Source organism: Cetorhinus maximus, chromosome 4 (genome assembly GCF_964194155.1).
Source record: "Cetorhinus maximus chromosome 4, sCetMax3.hap1.1, whole genome shotgun sequence".
Classification (NCBI taxonomy): Eukaryota; Metazoa; Chordata; class Chondrichthyes; order Lamniformes; family Cetorhinidae; genus Cetorhinus; species Cetorhinus maximus.
The window spans coordinates 1,600,373-1,620,267 of record NC_135882.1 but is presented as its reverse complement, the minus strand read 5'-3'; the positions used below and the strand labels follow the sequence as shown (position 1 = coordinate 1,620,267).

General features: G+C 44.9%; 1 protein-coding gene across 6 annotated transcripts in view; it reads right to left on the bottom strand.

Annotated features, from left to right (window-relative positions):
* Positions 1-19,895, bottom strand: part of bbs9 (Bardet-Biedl syndrome 9) — a 453,250-nt gene that overhangs the window by 69,132 nt on the left and 364,223 nt on the right. Inside the window, exon 23 of one of the 6 annotated variants that reach the window (XM_078539789.1) lies at positions 14,816-14,998. The exons of the other annotated variants lie outside the window; for them this stretch is intronic. Within the exon in view, the coding sequence (XP_078395915.1) occupies positions 14,991-14,998 (8 nt within the window). The 3' untranslated portion in view covers positions 14,816-14,990. Of the gene's footprint in view, positions 1-14,815; positions 14,999-19,895 lie in introns of those variants that run through there. 6 annotated transcript variants of the gene reach the window in all.

Below are 19,895 nucleotides of genomic sequence, written 5' to 3'. Positions count from 1 at the left end.
GGGGGCATGTTGTTGCGCAGGGGAGTGGAACTCGCTACCCTGGGTTGGTTTCCTTCTCCTTCCTCTGCTGCTGCTGCTCCACCTCACTGTCGAGCCGCTGAGCCTCAACGTGGCTTGTGTCTTGATGGACCAGGTGGTGCCATGCCGAGCGATCGGCAGCATTCTCCTCCCAGTCAGCGGTGTTAATGTCTCCGTGCTTTAGGGCGACCTTGAGCTTATCCTTATACCTTTTCCTTTGGCCGCTCCTTGAGTGTTGGCCCACAGAGAGCTGTGAGAAGGGGATCTGCTGAGGGAGGCGGTTTTCAGGCATCTGGATGCAATGTCCTGTCCATCGGAGTTGGTTCCACAGGAGCAGAGCTTCAATGCTGGTAGACGCAGCCTCATGGAGGGCGCTTGCGTTAGTCCAGCAGTCCTGCCATTGGATCCCCAGGATTCGACACAAGCACCACTGATGGAAGCTCTCAAGGATCTCAATGTGGTGTCGGTGGACAGTCCATGTTTCACTGCAGCAAAGGAGGGTGGTCAACACAACGGCCTTATAAACCAGAACCTTTGTTGACTTGCAAAGTTCCCTGTTGTCAAAGACACATTGGCGCAGCTTGAAGAAGGCAGCGCTGGTATGGTTGACTCGGTGTTGGGCTTCCTCAGCGATGGTAGTCCCTTGGCAGAGGTGGCTGCTGAGGTAAGGGAAGTGCTGCACATACTCCAGAGCCACCCCATCTACGTGGATGGTGCAGGAGATGCTCACCTGCTCGGGGAAGGCTGGTGCAGGACCTTCATCTTGGCGATGTTTAAGGACAGGCCAAGCCTCTTATACGAGGTGTTGAAGAGGTAAAGCATCCTTTGCATGTCCTGTACAGAGTGAGCCATCACGCAGCACTCACCCGCAAACTGAAGGTTGTGGATGTCCATGGTGGTGAGTTTTGCTTTTGCCTGGAAGTGACCAAGGTTGAAGAGTTTCCCGTCCAGACGATACTAAATGCTGACACCAGGTGGTAGGTCATTCCGGATGAGGTGGACTATGACGGTCAGGAAAATGGTGAACAAGGTGGGGGCGATCAGAGGTCTGGATCCCAGTCTGGATGTGAAAGGTGTCAGTTTCAGACCCTCCGCTCATCCTCAGGTCGGTGGTGGCCATGTTGTCCTGCAGGAGTCTCAGGATGGTGACAAACTTTAATGCCAACCAAAGTGCTGGAGGACGATCCATAAAGCTTAACGATTTAAAAAATCAAATGCCTTGGTCAGGTCAATGAAGGGGAGGAACAATTCTTGATTTTGCTCCCGACATTTTTCCTGGGTCCTAGGCACAAAGACTGTGTCCACAGAACCCCGGGATGGTCGGAAGCCACACTGGGATTCCGGAAGGATCTCCTCAGCGACCGGACGAAGGTGGTTCAGGAGGTTGCGGGCCAGGATCTTACCTGCGATGGACAGGAGGGAAATCCCCCTATCATTTTCACAATCCAATTTGTCCCTCTTCTTGTGGATAATAATGATGGTTGCGTTCTTGAGATCCGGGGGGATGTCCTCTTCATCCCAGAGGCAGAGAGTGAACTGGTGGAGTGGTGATATGAGCTGATAGCTGCCAGCTTGGTAGGCCTCTGCAGGTATACCATCTGGCCCACAAGCTTTGTTGGTTTTCACCTGTTGGATGGTCTGCTTAAGCTCATCAGTGGTTGGTGGATCATTGAAAGAATCCTCCACAGGGTGCCATGGGATGGCTTGGAGGGCCTCCTCCGATATGGTGGAGTTCCGATTGAAGGGCAGTTCCAAATGCTCCTTCCAACGCTGACGGATGGCGTTTTTGTCCTTGAGGAACCAAGAGCTGTCCTGTGATCAGAGAGGGTTTTGTCCGGTCAAGTGAGGTCCATAGATGGTCTTGGTGGCCTGGAAGATGTTGTGCATGTCGTGCCGGTCAGCGTGGGCCTGAATTTCATGTGCCTTCTCCACCCACCAGTTGTTCTTCATGTCTCAAGTGCATCGCTATTACTAGCTCAGTGACATTACCACTACACCACTATCTACCCATAATATACTACTGCATAAACTACTGCTATGTTAGGGGTCACATCTGAGGTTCATTTACTGAATGAAGCTGACAAGCTACCACAGAATTCCACACTGCTTCATCATATTAGCCTGTCTTTATCCTTATAGCCTTCAATTCTTTCCTTTCCAGCCGTTGTGATCTAAAGTTACCTTATGATCATTCCTTGTGATGAGGGGGATTGGTGGATTCTCGGGGTAACAGGAGGCTCTGGTCCATTTCAATCTGAAAGCGCAGATTGGAGGATTTCTTTAATTATCACCACCACAACTACCATCTCCACAGAACATCAATCGCTAGAAACTGACTTCAAGTTTAATAAGTTAAATTATTAACTTCCTATATATATAATATGTACATATATATATTGTGTATTTATATATATATATATAGAAAAATTCTGTGTTATCACTTTTAACTATGAGTGTGGAAAAGATATAATTCAAGAAGGTACTAGTGAGACTGGTCACCTTTGAACACGTTGTGAATTGAAGCCAATCACACACTACCACTGGTGTCTACTTCCTTTTATTATCTGCTTGTTGGAGCCATTACATAAATCTGTTGCTCGATGGATATGTCCTAGTTTTCGGGGTTTGTTTGAAACACTATATTTGCATATAGTTGGCTTATATTTCCTTGTTTAAGCTGGTGTTTAGGAGTTTGAGCAGTGATCAAATCAATGTGTTTAAAATTATAATGCGATTCAATAGGGTAAACAGAGAGAAACTATTTTCTCTGGAGGGTGAATGGCCTCCTCCTGTTCCTTGGTAATGATGTGAAAGTTCTCCACCTCATGCTGCAGAGTGCCATTACTTTAATAAGAACTGCCGGAGCCCGATACAATACTTATCACAGTGAACAGGTTACTGCTCCAGAACAGCAATCGTGATTGGCCTACACCAACAACCGAGGAAAAACCCCTGTTTGACATTGATGCCTCTGGTGATTAGCAAAGCACAGAGGCAGATTAAACACTTCAACTCGTGGTCTATTTACTCTATGAAGGAACTGTTCACTGCCTCATTTGTACCTAGAAATGTATGTCACCACTTAAAGCATCAGCCAGACAGGCTTGGGCAAGGTAGTCATTGCAAATTCAGGTTTAAATTTAGCCTTCCGGCTTGCAATTTAAGTAATCTGACATCACTCTCTGGTTTATTTTGTGCATAAAACTGCTGACCTTTAATACCATCCCTGTGGATTTTGGTTGTTCCATGAACAAACCTATTAAGTCTTCTGCAAAGAAAGAATTCTTACCTGGAAAGATGCTTTACCTAGTAGAGAAATGGAAATCTGAATGGATCAAAGCAAATTTATGAGTGATATATGTATTATATTTGACACATAATATGTCATGTAAGAAAGCAGTATTTGCTTTGGAATATTCATACTGCCTCATGAGAATGAAAAGTTGTGATTCTGGCAAGAGGATCACTAGATGTTGATGGAAATAACTGTGTGATGTAATGTTAGGGTGTTGCTCCATCTGTGTAACCCCAGTTATTTGTGAAAGATCAAACACACTGAATTAGTGAGTGGCTTTGAGGTTTGGCCAGTGAAGACCTAAAACTGCCCACAGCAAATGTGCACAAATGTAACATCAATACAGAAGGAGGAGAAAAAAGCAAAAAAGTATGAAGCAGTACTTACAGCAAAATGCTGAATGGGTTAGGAGTTCCAACAGATTGGTACACACTGTCAGTGTGAGTTCAGTGTGTGCATCACTAGGATTGGTACACACTGTCAGTGTGAGTCCAGTGTGTGCATTAGGGGGATTGGTACACACTGTCAGTGTGAGTCCAGTGTGTGCATCACTAGGATTGGTACACACTGTCAGTGTGAGTCCAGTGTGTGCATTAGGGGGATTGGTACACACTGTCAGTGTGAGTCCAGTGTGTGCATCACTGGGATTGGTACACACTGTCAGTGTGAGTCCAGTGTGTGCATTAGGGGGATTGGTACACACTGTCAGTGTCAGTCCAGTGTGTGCATCACTGGGACTGGTACACACTGTCAGTGTGAGTCCAGTGTGTGCATCACTGGTATTAGTACACACTGTCAGTGCGAGTCCAATGTGTGCATCACTGGGATTGGTACACACGGTAAATGTGAGTCCAGTATGTGCATCACGAGGATTGGTGCACATTGTCAGTGCGAGTCCAGTGTGTGCATCGGGGGGATTGGTACACACTGCCAGTGTGAGTCCAGTGTGTGCATCACTGGGATTGGTACACACCGTCAGTGTGAGTCCAGTGTGTGCATCACTGGGATTGGTACACACTGCCAGTGCGAGTCCAGTGTGTGCATCACTGGGATTGGTACACACTGCCAGTGCGAGTCCAGTGTGTGCATAACTGGGATTGGTACACACTGCCAGTGCGAGTCCAGTGTGTGCATAACTGGGATTGGTACACACTGCCAGTGCGAGTCCAGTGTGTGCATCACTGGGATTGGTACACACTGCCAGTGCGAGTCCAGTGTGTGCATCAGGGGCAAAAACAAAAATTGCTGGAAAAACTCAGCAGGTCCGACAGCATCTGTAGAGAAGAAGACAGAGTTAACGTTTTGAGTCCGTGTGACTCTTCTTCAGAACACAGATTGTCAATGCGAGTCTAGTGTATGTTTCAGGGAATTGCTACATGTGAAGAAACAGTAAGATTCAGCAAGATGCAGAATCAGAACTGTGCGTGCTTTTAAAACATAGGCCTGAATTTTACTGTTGGTGGGCGCGTGCAATCGGCAGGCCCGTGAGTGGCTGGGAAACGGACCGCTGACTGTAATTTTGCGCACTGAAAGCCTCAGCACTGCCAGGGTGGGGCTGGGAAGAGGGTGGGCGATGACATTACCACGGGCACGGGTGGGTATTGCGAGAGAGCTCCCTGAAGGCAGACAGCTGCCTCAGGGATCTGCAGACCTTCAACTGATTAGACAAAAAAGCTGCAAAAAAATGTCCATGCGTCACAATCAAGTACCTGAAAATATACCTCACAAAAATGCTGTCCACAGATATTTATGTTTATTTTATTTCATAAAGGAGTTTTCAACCTGCCCTTGGGTGAGGTTTGATGAAAAATGTAAAGGCTGTCTGGCTGATTTACCTGTCTGGTAACTGTAAGGTTGGACGGGCCACGAAAAATCGGAGACAATTGCGCCGTTAATGGGCTTAATTGCTTTCTTAATTGTCAGCGGGCGTGATGTCATCTCACGTGATTTTACGCCCAATCGGGTCGGGCGTACGTCCACCAGCGGGACATAAAATTCTGCCCACAGGTTCCTTTATTCTCTCTCTAGACTCCCTCTGCTGGTATAGGTGTACAGTAGGCTTATGGACAGAATGCACTACATTTCTCCCCTTATCAGTAAGTAAGAGGCTTAGCATGTTTCAATAGTTCGTTTCCAAAACTGTAAACGATAAACTTAAGCATAACTTGAACAGTGAACTTCACCAGTAACAGTATTACATATGCAAATGTTATGTTAATTTAACAGTGCATTCAGTCAAATACAATGAGATGATAGATTTGTTCACCAACTGGAAATAGTTCACTTTGTAACATAATCACTTAAGTATGATGGACGTTTTCTCTCGAGTAGGATATCGGCTGACATCAGGAGTGGTCTCATTTAACTCATGTCCTTCATCTGAGATGTTAATGCCAAAATTGGACTTAATGGGGTTTTCAGTGCTTTGAAGAATGACCTGTTTCGTGTGGTGATTTGCAAACCACAATGAATGGTTATTGATCTTTTTGCACTGGTCACAACAAATGGTTGGATGTCATAAGAGATTGTTTGCTTTCCACCATGACCATTACGTTTCACCAGCGTTCTATCTCCTGGTTTTGTAAGCTCGATATGATGGTGTCCTGCCTCGAGGTTAAGTTTAGCAAAGTGTTTAACACCATTTACTTCCTCTATGATATAATTGATTGTCAGTGTCAAGCGTGTTTCTCTGGCTTCGTTTGGTAACCGCATATCAACACAGATTCTAATCTGGTTCTTCTTCTTGGGTTTCTTGATGACTAGTATAGATGAGACCCAAGGGATAGGCTCAACTTCAACTTTCTCAATAATGTCAAGGTCAAGTACACGTTGAAATTCCTTCCCCGTCTGCCTTCTGACATGAAGCAGTATTTGTCACTGTTGATGCACCACTGGGGGCACATTCGAGACTATATGCAGCTTGCATGTAATGCCTTTCAGTTTGTCGATACCAGTGAAATGGTCAGCATACAATCCAAGGTTGTTAGTGGTATGCGTAGAAGCTGTGTATATGAGTGCAATCATTTGCAGATCTGTTGTTGTGTGATAAGTGTGTCACATTCTCCAGGTATGACACAGAATATAGCATTTGTTCTTTTGGCTTTGAATGAGACTGGTGTTTCAAAAGTCCTGAGAATTTACAGTGGTTTGCCACTGTTGTAAGGGAAAATTTTTCTATTCCCTGGTTTGCAGAGAATGGCGCAGTCCTGAAGTTTGTTGAATGTTTTGCTCCCATGATATTGACAGGTGCTCCATGTATCTAGGAGAGCATTTATGTCTGCGCAGCCAATGGTCACTGTCACACATGGCTGGTCACTGTGCCGAAAGAGAGCACAGAAGTGTATTCAGGGTCAACTGCTTCTACAATGGCTACACTCTGTGGCTCATTTGCTGTGCTATGTGCACGTGGCACTCTTCTGGTGGTATTGGTCTTATTAGTTGATTTTATTGATGAGCGACAAACATGAGCAAAGTGGTTGAGTTTTCTACAAGCTGTACATTGTTCACCTGTAGCAGGACTCTGGTGTGGGTAAGCACTGCCACAGTGGAAACATTTTTTGGACAAGTTGCTTGTAGGTGGTTTCCAGTCACTTGAGGGATGAACAGTGTTCACAGGAGCTGTGATAGTTACTGTTGGCAGCCTCAACTTCAGTGGCTCTGGATTCTGAAAGCGATAGTGATGTTGCTAACTCCAGCAGCTCTAACAGCTTTTTGTCTTTCTTGAGTGCTTTTCAGCATGGTTGACTACAGAGACAACCTTCGATTATCTGTGTTTTGCTTTCCTATTTGACATGTTCAACAAAGGCACACTTGGTTGCTTGTTGCCTCAAATGCCTGCAATATTGGCCAATTGTCTCATTTGTTTCTTGCTTAGTGCGTTGGAAGGCAATCGCTTTGTATATTGTATTTTTTTTGGGTGTGAAATAGGTTGTTAGTGCACTTTTGGCTCAGTCGTGATCACTTGCTCAGGAGTAAGTGTCTTGAAAGTATCTTCCAATTCTTCACCTCCATAATGGAGAAGTAAGGCCTTTTTTCTTTTGTCATCTGTAGCTGCAAATCTGCAGTCACACCTTTGAAACGTCACAGTCACTTTTGTCAACATGGGAATACAGATAGTGACTCTGAGCGCACACCAAAGGTTGGTAGATTTGGCATTGACAACACCATTTTGATCAGCAATGCAGTGACAGTGCACGATCAAAGATCCAGGATCACGGTTCCTCCCAAAGAAAAACCTCTCTTGCTGTGCTCTTTGGTATGAATTGACAATTTATTCTGAGGGAGACTACGCCTGATCAATGTTCCCTCTGAGCAGTGTGGCCATGCAACAACCGGGAAATTCCCAAGCAGGCCATCATCAAGACAGCCCTTTTAAATTACTGAGTGTACAAGACCGCATTTAAATAGATCAACTATGCATTCAAAAACAGAGAGAACATTGCTCCTGATATCCCTGGATTAGGAGTTTAACTTCTTTTCAAATTGTCTATGGCAAAGATGATCTTATGTCCCCATGGTGCAGTTAATTGCAGGCACAATATCTTCGGAGGCAAACATTTCTAATGTTTGTAGCTGATTTCCTGTATCACTGTTCAGGTTAAGTGGGATGACAGACTGAAGGCAGGAATTTGTGCTGAGCAGGTAGGCGCGCACCCGACCCGCTTGAGTGTAAAATGACGCGCGATGACATCGAGCAACCCTCCCGACGTTAACGTGCACTCGCGCGATATTTTGGGCAACGCGCCTGCCGACAATTAACTGGCCTGTTAAGGCAATTAAAGTTATAATTTAATTAAATTTTTCGCTGCCCACGGGCGGGATGAGGTTTCCAACAGCAATTAAAATTTAAATAAAGATTTTTAAACTTCATTTATAACATGTTCCTACTGATGTGACGGAGTCAAAGTCACATGAGTGGGGAAGATGTTTTTAACATTGCTAAGTTTTTCATTTCTGATTTTTAGAATCTTCAGCTCCTCAGGCAGCTCTGTGCCTCAGGGAGCTTTCATTGCGCGCATTGGCGAATTTCCACACTCGCCCTGCTCCCGCCCCCACCCCGGCAGTACTGAGCGCTGCAGCGCCTCTTTCACGCTGACTGGCCATTAATTGGCCAGCGTGAAATCGATGTTGGGGCTCGGTCGCAGGCGGGGGTCAGTTTTGCAGCCGTTCCCAGGCCCACCCGACGAGGGGAAAATCCTGCCCTGAGTGGTACACAGTGTATTACACAAGATATCAGTCTGGGTCTCTTTTAAAGTCACAAAGTCTGATTGTTGTTAATTGAATGCAGGGAGAGGCGATCAGAATTTCATTGTAAAATGCTTATTCATTTCAGGCTTTGATTTGCACTTTTGTGATATTTGATGTGTAATATCTGAAGTACAAATTTCAATGTCTAAAAACATTCATTGCCCTTAAGCATCCTGTGGGCCTTAAAGGGTCATGCTACCTTAGACACAGGAAAACTTTAGCAATACAATAATATGCTGGGTCTCATCTCCTTCTTAGGCTGTCCCTCAGGATTGACGGTGACTTGCTTCCACTGCAGTTTGACAATTTCGGAGATGGCTGATAAGTCCAATGTATGATCTGCAGACTCTGCCACATGTGGGGTAGGTGGTGCTTGAAGTATTGAGTAGATAGAGTTGTTTGGAGTTTGTGCGCTCCCTCTGGTGCCTCGACATCACCTCTTTGTGTGCTTGATGAGGTCTCTTGATGTGTTCAGTGATTGGTCGGTCACAAGCCAGGGAGTCCCAGGAGTCAGTGGGGATGTTTGACCTCTTCAGAGATGTTTTGAGGATGTCCCTAAAGCATTTCTGGTGTATTGCAGGAACAGCACCTCATTTTCCGACTAGGCACTTTACAGCATTCTGGACTGAATATTGAGTTCAACAACTTCAGATCATGAACTCTCTCCTCCATCCTCAACCCTTTTTGATCCCCTTTTTTCAAATATTTATTTTAAAATTTTTATATATATATTATTCCCACCTATTTCTATTATTATTATTTTAAAAATTTATTTCCATTCATTGCTTTATCCCCACCTTTTAGACTCTTTTCTCCCACACCATCCCCTCCCCCCACCCCAGCCCCACTAGGGCCATCTGTCACTTGCTCACCCTGTTTTCTACACTTAATGTCACCATTAGCACCTCCTTTAGCCAGTATCACCACCATCAACACCCCTTCGACCTTTTGCCATCTCTCCTTTGCCTCCTATCCACTGGCCTCCTATCCAGCTTCACCTGTCCCATCCCCCCTTAAACAGTGTTTATTTCACCACATTTTTACTTCTCTTTAGTTCTGAAGAAGAGTCATACGGACTCGAAACGTTAACTCTGTCTTTCTCTCCACAGATGCTGTCAGACCCGCTGAGTTTTTCCAGCATTTTTTGTTTTTGTTTCAGATTTCCAGCATCCGCAGTATTTTGCTTTTATCTGGTGTTCTCCTGAAAGTCTCCTGCAACCGAGTTCCAAGTACAGCAGTTCCTTTGGGAATCTGGTTTCAGGCATAAGAACCATACATCCTGTCCAGCGGTGTTGGTTTTGAGTGATTAGTGCCTCAGTGCTGGGCATGTTGACTTGGGAAAGGACAGAGCTATTGAACCACCTTTCTTGTCACTGCTGGTGGTACTTCTCCAGTACTTTCACGTGCCTGGTTACCCGAATCTCTGAAGCATACGTGAGCATGTCATATAGATTTACTGAGAACATCCTGAACATAGTGTGAGCTGCACCATGAGAGACCCAACATATAAGTACTGGTCGCAAACGTTCTTCAAACACACGGAGAAAGCTCCCAATAGAGTCTTTTTACATTGTGCGCCCAGCTGTCACAACACACTGTACCACTGAACCCCAACAAAATAATCTTAATAAAGGCTTTCTGAATGCTGCTGAGTACAGCAAGGAAAATGAGCTGCTGGATTCTGGGCACATTCTGGGTTAGTGACAGTGGGCTGCGGAGGGAAGGCCACGGTGTTTACGCCCTGTCCCAAGCTTCACATTCCTACAGGCTGTTACATATTAAGTATTTTTGCACAGCCTGTATTTTGAAGAAATGTGGCCACAAAACATCTGCCGAAGCAGTTACTTTGCTTTGCCTCATGAAGAATAACGCCAAGGATCTAAACTTCAGCTGTTAACTGCCTGCCTCGTACAGAACTAGGTCAGGTATTGAATAGCAGATAGTTTGAGGATTCAACCTTCGTTTAATATTTCACCTTTTAGTTGGCATGTAATTAGCAATAGCCCACCTATAGATGTATTTATGATAGATAGATATATTTTAAGTCAAAATTGCATATAGCAACAGGGAAAAATCTTAGCTGGATATCTTGCTGGATAAAGATTAAAGAATGCTAACTATCATAATAATCAGTCATGATCTTGGTATAATACTTGATCCTGAGCGTCCATCCCTACATCCTGTCCATCGTGAAGGTCACTTGCTTTCAACCCCTACAAGCCTGCTCTGCCCCAACTCCAACCCATATGTTGTCTGAAACACACCATTGTCATCTCCAGACACCCTCCAATGCCCTCCTTGCTAGCCACCTCCCATCTCTTCTCCTTAACTCATACCTTGTCCATCGCCCACCTCGTTTTCAGGAATCGTTCACTGGCTCCCCATCCTTCTAAGATTTATATTTAAACTGTTTTCTCTTGTCAATAAACCCTTCTATCATTTCTCCACCTTCCCAGCCTTTTCCCATCACATTTCAACATCCTTCAGCAGACCAATAACCCCTTCCTGATGCTCCATTTCCCTGATTCAGGCTTTACCTGTTGCCTCGACCAATTAATCACTTTCTGGAACAACTTCTTTAGTTCACTACATATCCTGGCCAATATTCATCTTCTAATAAACTTCTAAAACAGATTATCTGGTCACTTATTTCATTGCTGCTTGTGGGATCTTGCTGTGTGCAAATTGGTTGCCACGTTTCCTACATTATAACACTTCAGAAAAGCACTTCAAGTGGCTGTAAAGCACTTTAGAGCATCCCAAGGTCATTAGAGGTGCTATAGAAATGCAAGTTCTTTATATTTCTTACTCCTTGTTTGTTTGAGCCTTTCGGGTCTGAAGGTTTGGAAAGGCCAGTTCTTAGTGCTGATGCCTGAATGACGGATAAACCCTCGATCAGGATTGCAAGATGGATGTGTAAATCAATAGGAACATTGATGGGCAGATTGTGGCCTAAATATCCAAAATCGCCAAACTGATTTACACAAACTATAACAGCTGGGATAACCCAGACATCAACAAGCATGCTCCTACCAACAGGAGTCACGGGTTAGCATCAGGAAGCAGAACTCTGGCAGTATTTTTTTTCACCAGCTCCCAACTCAATTGGCTGCTGCATCTCCTACATCATCACAATGACTATACTTCAAACTGCTTCATTAGAGCTTTGGGATGTCCTGAGGTTGTAAAAGGCACTATATAAATGTGAGTTCTTTCTTTTAAGAGCACTAGGGCCTACCACAGCTGCAATTGAGATCAAAAACCAGCAGAGACTAGGAGTGCTGCCTAGTTTGTAGTAACCTGTGCCTGTATTGACAGGTGAGTGACTTTCAAAATGTTACTCCAGTGTGGCCAAGCAAAGGTCTGACTGAAAGAGAGGCTGGAAGAATGCTTTCTATTTAAAAGTTGCTTAAAGCCAATTATTTTTTCTGTGGTATGAAAGTGGATCTAGTTAGAGTACCTCACCCTCAAGAATCAGTGGCAGCAGTTTTGCACTCAGCAAACAAAAGCCAGCTACGTCAAAAAAGAGAGCTCCAGAAATGTAAGTGAAATTCTTTTAAAGCACAAAACTGAATAATTCAGGATAAAGACATGAGAAAGAGTCATGGTGGAAATGAGAAGTTTGGTGGTGTGCATTATACATTTGTGAAATTGCTGAGGGTTTCCGCACTGACACCAAAACTGGATTGCTGGAGCTGCTTACCACCCTCGGAAGAGAATCACTTGTCAATGGCACAACCTCTTCAATCTCACCGTTCTAATGTGACCTTTTTGTTAAAGTAATTGGTAAGAATCCACTTAAAAATCTATCAGTTAGAAATTATATAAAAATACCCAGAGCAGAAGGATTCTCCTTCAAACTCCAAGACCTTCATTGACAAAGATCAAAACAGGATGGTACAACACTCCACCCCTCCCTCCACTCCTATAGGCTTATGATCCTGATATCTCCTACTTCCTTTGCAATACAACATTGTTAGGAGTAGACATTGTTTTAACAAGCACATTTACAACTTGGAAAAATATTGACGTGCCCTTTTGTAATCTATGGGGTGTTTGTATAGATGTGCAACTGTTAAGCAGCATTCCTTCCTGGTTCTGCTAGAAATAAACAAAAGAAATCAGCTCTGTATGATAAGCTCCACTTATCAAGGCTTTCTGAAAGGCCTTGGACAAAACATTGCATTAGTTAGTTGTGAAAAAACAAAATGTTTGAATGGATTTAGTACAGAGCACCACAAATTCACAATCCATCCAGCTAACTGCCATATCGACAACGCTTTCCATCATTCACATGAACCATGAGTGACGTGGTGGGTGAAACATAATCCTTGGGGAAGCTCTGTTTCAGCAGCGGTGTATCTAATGTGTCATTACACAAACTGCTTTTCCCACTGAATTGTTTTTAAATTATAGGCGACTAACAAACCATTCCCCACTACCCAGCCATTCCCCCTACCCAACCGTTCCCCACTACCCAACCATGGGTAGTGGATAATGGGGATCCTGTAGATGTAGTATATCTGGACCTCAGGAAGGCCTTTGATAAGGTGCCACACAAAAGATTAATATACAAGATAAGATCACACGGAGTTAGGGGTAATATATTAGCTTGGATAGAGGATTAGCTAACCAACAGAAAGCAGAGAGTCGGGATAAGTGGGTCTTTTTCTGGATGGCAAGCTGTAACTAGTGGGGTGCCACAGGGTTCGGTCCTTGGGCCCCAACTATTTACAATCTATATTAATGACCTGGATTCAGGGATAGAAGGTACTATAGCTAAATTTGCAGATGACACCAAAATAGGTGGGAAAGTAAGTTGTAATGAAGAAATAAGAAATTTACAAATGGATATGGACAGGTTAGGTGAGTGGGCCAAAATTTGGCAGATGGAGTTTAACATGGATAAGTATGAGTTATCCATTTTGGTCGGAAGAATAAAAAGGCAACTTATTATTTAAATGGAAACTTCAGAATGCTTCAGTGCAGAGGGATCTGGGTGTCCTTGAGCATGAATCGCTGAAAGCTAGTATGCAGGTACAGTAGGTAATAAGGAAGACAAATGGAATTTTGGCATTTATTGCTAAAGGAATAGAGTATAAAAATAGGCAAGTGTTGTTGCAACTGTACAAGGCATTGGTGAGACCGCACCTGGAGTACTGTGCACAGTTTTGGTCCCCTTGAGGAAGGATGTAGTTGCATTGGAGGGGGTTCAGAGGAGGTTTACTAGATTGATTCCAGAGATGCGGGGCTTGTCTTATGAGGAGAGATTGAGCAGTTTAGGCCTATACTCGCTAGAGTTTAGCAGGATGAGAGGAGATTTAATTGAGGTATATAAGATGCTAAAGGGGATAGACAAAGTAGACATGGAGCAGATGTTTCCGCTTCTGGGGCATTCTAGAACGAGAGGCCATAGTTTTAGGCTAAGAGGTGGTAGATTTAAATCAGAGATGAGGAGGAATTACTTTTCTCAAAGGGTCGTGAATCTGTGGAATTCACTACCTCAGAGTGCAGTGGATGCCGGGGCGCTGAATAAATTTAAGGAGGAGATTTCCAGATTTTTAATTAGTAACAGGTTGAAAGGTTATGGGGAGAGGGCAGGAAATTGGAGTTGAGGCCGAAATGAGATCAGCCATGATCGTATTGAATGGCGGGGCAGGCTCGAGGGGCTGAATTGCCTACTCCTGCTCCTAGTTCTTATGCTCTAATGTTCTTATTCCCCCATCCCAACCATTCCCCATGACCCAACCATTCTCCCACTACCCAACCATTCCCCACCACCCAACCATTCCCCCTACCAAACCAGTCCCAACTACCAACCATTCCCCCACTACCCAACCCTTCCCCCCACTACCTAACCCTTCCCCCTACCCAACCCTTCCCCCTACCAAACCAGTCCCCACTACCAAACCAGTCCCCACTACCCAACCAACTTCCACTTTATTAAATGAACCTGGGTCTCTTGACACATCGATGGTCAAAGTGGGCACAAGCAGTTAACTACTTAGAAATACATTTCATTGTTATTTAATTGCCTTTGGATGTGAGCATCCGAATATTTTGCCTTTCTGAGCCTCCAGATATATAGCAGGCCATGTGGGATGCTTGAATCTGAGCTTTATTAATTCCCAGATATTGCAAGTTGCTGATACTAATGGGTCTTTGGTGTTCTAATTAAGGATTTATGCACCAATGAATAAGATCATCCTGTGCCAAACCATAGGCACACACAATTCAATAAGACAAACCAGTGAGTAAGAAGTACAAGATTTTTTTATTTTATTCTTGGAATGTGGGCATCATTGGCAAGGCTGGCATTGATTGAGAAGGTGGTGATCAGCTGCCTTCTTGGACAGTCTGTGTGGTGAAGATACTCCCAGAGCTAGACCCTGTGGCTGCGTTTTGCTCTCCGCCCCATTACAGGATCTACTCACGTCACTGCAGATGAGTCAAAGGAAGAAATTTAAAAAATACGATTCCTTTTTGTCTTCTTTCACTGTTTCCAGATGTTACCCTATTACATTGTGGAATTTGGAAGAGTTTTGAAAAAAAGGACAGGTTGACCTGAATCATAAATGATCCAAATTAGTCAACTACTTAAGCCCGAGTCTGAAATGGTTTAAAATCAGGTAATTTTAGAAAATAAATTCAGCTCACTGTTCATTCCATTACTCACTACACAAAGTCAATTAAAAATCTTACAACTGGCTTTGGTGAGGAGCTCCTGATTGCTGCAAAACTTTGCTGCAGGAGTGCATCAGATATTTATCATTTCTAGCGTCTTGTGGCTGCCTTTGCTGATACACAGGAGTCTCTGTGAATTGTGTAGTACTGTGCCAGCACCATAGCTGCTACTGAAGCAAAACAGGCAGCCCCCAAGGCTATGTTTTTCTATCTTGAATTGTAGGAAGTAACTGAAGACAGGCTATAAAAAAGTTGAATGTAAAATCTTAGTCCAGGAACAGTAAAGATAAGAATCATAAAGTAAAATATGTGTAACAGTGAAATATTAACAGCTATGGGCAGCCATAATAACTCAGCAGAAACCTGGCCCTGGCTATAGCCCTATGCAAACGCATCTGATAAAGAAAGACATTTGCAATTATATAGCACCTTTTATATCCCCAGTATGCCCTAGAGTCCTCTAGAGCCAAAGAAGTACATTTGAAGTGTAGGCACTGTTATAATGTAGGAAATGCAGCAGCAATGTACACACAGCAAACTCCCACAAACAGCAATGTGATAATGATCAGATAATCTGTTTTAGTGACATTGGTTGAAGGATAAATATGGACATCAGTGTGAACTCCCTTGCTCTTCTTCAAATAGAGTAGATTTAGTTGAATATCTCATCCAACAAATGGCATTTCCGATGACACAGAAGTGTCAAGTGCTCAAGTCTTGGAATGGGGAGGTAACCTATGACCTTATCATAGAGGCCAGAGTCCTACCACTCAGTCAAGACTTACAGTAGAATCTGGTCTGTTTTATTTCTATTTGCATCTTAAGCACAGAATGTAGGCCTGGACTTCAGGACATGGCTGGGGGAATGTTGCATTTTTAAAAATTTGTTTCTGGGATGTGAGCATCACTGGTAAAGTCAGCATTTGTTGCTCAACCTACCAACCCTGGAGAAGTGGTGGGGAGCCATCTTCTTGAACCGTTGTAGTCCATGTGGTGTACTAACACCTACAGTGCTGTTAGAGAGAGAGCCGTGCTGTCAGAGGGTCAATACCGATGGAATGCTGCACTGCCGGCGGGTCAGTACTGAGGAAATGCTGTACCATTAGTGGGTCAGTACTGAGGGAGTGCTGCACTGTTAGAGAATCAGTACTGAAGGAGTGCTGCACTGTCGGAGGGTCAGTGTCGAGGGAGTGCTGCACTGTCAGGGAGGCAGTGCTGAGGGAGTGCCGCACTGTCAGAGGGTCAGTACTGAGGGAGTGCAGCACTGTCAGAGGGTCAGTGTCGAGGGAGTGCTGCACTGTCAGAGAGGCAGTGCTGAGGAAGTGCTGCACCATGGAAGGATCAGTACTGAGGGAGTGCTGCACTGTGGAAAGGTCAGTACTGAGGGATTGTTGCGCTGTTGGAGGTCAGTGCTGAGGGAGTGCTGCACTGTGGAAGGATAAGTACTGAGGGAGTGCTGCACTGTTGGAGGCCAGTACTGAGGGAGTGCTGCACCATGGATGGGTCAGTACTGAGGGAGTGCTGCACCATGGAAGGGTCAGTATTGAGGGAGTGCTGCACTGTGGAAGGGTCAGTACTAAGGGATCGCTGCACTGTTGGAGGTCAGTACTGAGGGAGTGCAGCACTGTCGGAGCAGGGTAAGGGGTAAAGTTGGGAGAACAGAAGAAATTAAAAGTATGGGCTGGTGCGGGAAGTGCCTGCTGTTCCTTTCAGTGCTCCATTCTTGTTGCTTTTTGCCTTTCTAACACTGCAAAGTAACTCAACTCTGGTGCGTTAATGACTGGAATTAGCAGTTCTGTTTGTTTTTTGATCTGAATCCATCACATGTTTGAGGAGAATATGTGAAGGATTCAAGGGCTTTCCTTATTGTATATTCAAAGCATTCCAAACAAAGCAAACCTAAGAATTGTGTGTTCCTCATTGACTCGCCCTTGCAGGATCCTATTTCCCTGTCCTAGCTCTTGCAGTGAAACTGTTCAGTATTTGATTTGAAATTTTGCTCTCATGAGACTATTAAATCTTTAAAAAAAAATTAAAAACCAATTCCTGAATGAGAGAATTTCTGTGACAACTGAGAGGCTTGTACTCTTGCTGTGCGTTTTGTGTGTGATTTGGTCAGAATGAAGACTCTCTTCTAACCAATGAAAGAACAAATATTTGGAATGATGTTCAAGGAAGCAACATCTTATTCTGGAAATGCAGATTATTTTTCTGAACTACTGTGGAAAGTCACAGACAACAGGCTGTGTGGATTCATCTTGAGGACTCAGTCCATTTTCGTTGTTCCATATCGGAGGTTTGGGGGGTATTGAGAATTTACATGCCATTGGATGCTGTGGTTGAGCATTGGTTACTGCTCCAGCATCACCACGCTACTCCCCACCAAAAACAGTTCAAGCAGTAGCATGGTTCCACCACCTAGCCAGCGACGTGAAAGTACAAAAAACACACATTCTGCCATCTAGCTAACTGCTGCCTCAGTATGATTATCTAATAGGTGGGATGCAAAAGATTCCACAACACTATACAAAGAAGAGCAAGGAGATCTCCCAGTGTCATGGACAACATTCATCTCAACCAACACCACCAAACAGATCAACTGGCCATTATCTTACTGCTGGTTGTGGGATCTTGCAGTGCAAAAATTAGCTGCTATATTTGCCAACAAAATCCTTCAAAAGCAATTCATTGTCTGTTAATTGCTGTAGGTTATTCTAGGTGAAAGATCGTACACAAATTAAAGTTCACAGGTGTACAGGGCAGGACCTGTTTCACATTGCTGCTCCCACCTCCCCTTATCAAGGTATTGACCAGCACTGGGCTCCAGCTTCATTGTGTCCATCCACGGTCCAGAGCCACTATCCAAAGCAGAGGCGTTACCATGGCAACGCCTTGGCCAGGGCCAACTTTCCAACCAATCAACACCATTTATTCCTGTATAAATATAAATTCTTGTAATTGTTTGAAATTTGGTGTTCTTGTGTTTGTTCTGATGAATGCAAGACAAAAAGCTTCGACAACACCTCCCTTTTCAGCAATACTCATGTTCTATACTGCCAAGCAACTATAAGCCATAGTTCCGAAATATTGCCCATATTTCATGACCGTCAGGGCTGATCACACCAAATAACCACAGAGAAAGGCACAAGGTTTCAAGGTAATGGAAAAACAGGAGCCTAGAAATCACTGTTGGAAACATTAGTGGACAAACACGGAACATATTTGAAAGACATTGTTTTGCTCACTATTTTAAATCAGGAATTAACCTGCTCATTGCAAATGATCAGTAAGTGTTTGTCCACAATTACCTCCACCAGAAATTTCTGGGCTATGGGGCAGAATTTTCCCATTGGCAGGGTCGGGACCCGCAGCCAACGTGTAAAATGATGCAGGGTGACGTCGGACGAGCATCCCAACGTCACCGCGCGCCATCGCGATATTTCGTTGGGCGGGCATGTGATGATACCCAATGCGTGCCCGCCATTAATTAATGGGCCACTTAAGGCCCTTGGGGTGCCAACTGACGGCAATTTTTCGGTGCCCGTGCAAACTTCAGGTTGACACACGGGCTCAACGGGCAGGCGGGTAGGACACATTTGTATAAACCTCATCCACGGGCGGGATAAGAGGGCTCAGTGGGGTTGCGAGTGTTCTCTGTCAGATATTGTTTTTTCAAAGTTACTGATACTTGCTTGTGTGATCTACAATACTTCAAAACGCATCCCAGCTGCTTTGTCTGGACTCTCAACCTTCAGGTCAGCTCTCCGCAGTGAGGAGTCTTTTTTGGGCCTGCAGGTTTCTGGAAGCCTTCCCGTAGCCTGGGAATAGGAGCTGAACTCTCCACTGGAGGCAGCTCCTCTGAGGAGGAAGGGAGGGCTAGAAGGGGGAGGAGGCCAGGAGTGTACATTCAGCCTCCAGGGGAGCCACCTTTGGGCGGACAGTTGCAGGCACAAGGGGCGCAGGGCCAAGAGGCAGACCAAGGTGGAAGGGGCCGCAGAAGATGCCACTATTCTGCTGTCAGGGTTTACAGGCAGCGAAGCAGTTACCTCAATATGTCTGAGGTGCAGTGCTGTAGGAGGCTCCGTCTCTCAAGGGAGACAGTCAACTATATCTGTCAGATGATTGGGCCTGGGATCTCCGCTAACTGTGTGGGCGGACACCCCATGCCAGTGGCTCTGAAGGTCACAGTTGCCCTCAACTTCTATGCCTCTGGCTCCTTCCAGGGCTCGGTGGGTGATCTTTGCAGCGTCTCCCAATCAGCTGTCCACACTTGTGTCAAGCAGGTTACAGACGCTCTGTTCAGACGGGCATTGACCTTCATTCACTTCCGCTGGGACCAGGCAAGTCAGGCACAGCGAACCAGAGGCTTCGCAGCCATTGCTGGCTTCCCCCATGTCCAGGGTGCTATAGACTGTACACATGTGGCCATCAAGGCCCCAGCAGGTGAGCCAGGTGCCTTCACCAACAGGAAGGGCTTCCACTCCATGAACGTGCAGATAGTGTGTGACCACAGGATGCTGATTCTACAAGTCTGTGCAAGGTACCCAGGCAGCTCCCACGATGCCTACATCCTGAGATACTCCCAGGTGCTGGGGCTCTTCAGTGCTCCAGCCCGGCTGGATGGATGGCTGCTGGGTGACAAAGGCTATCC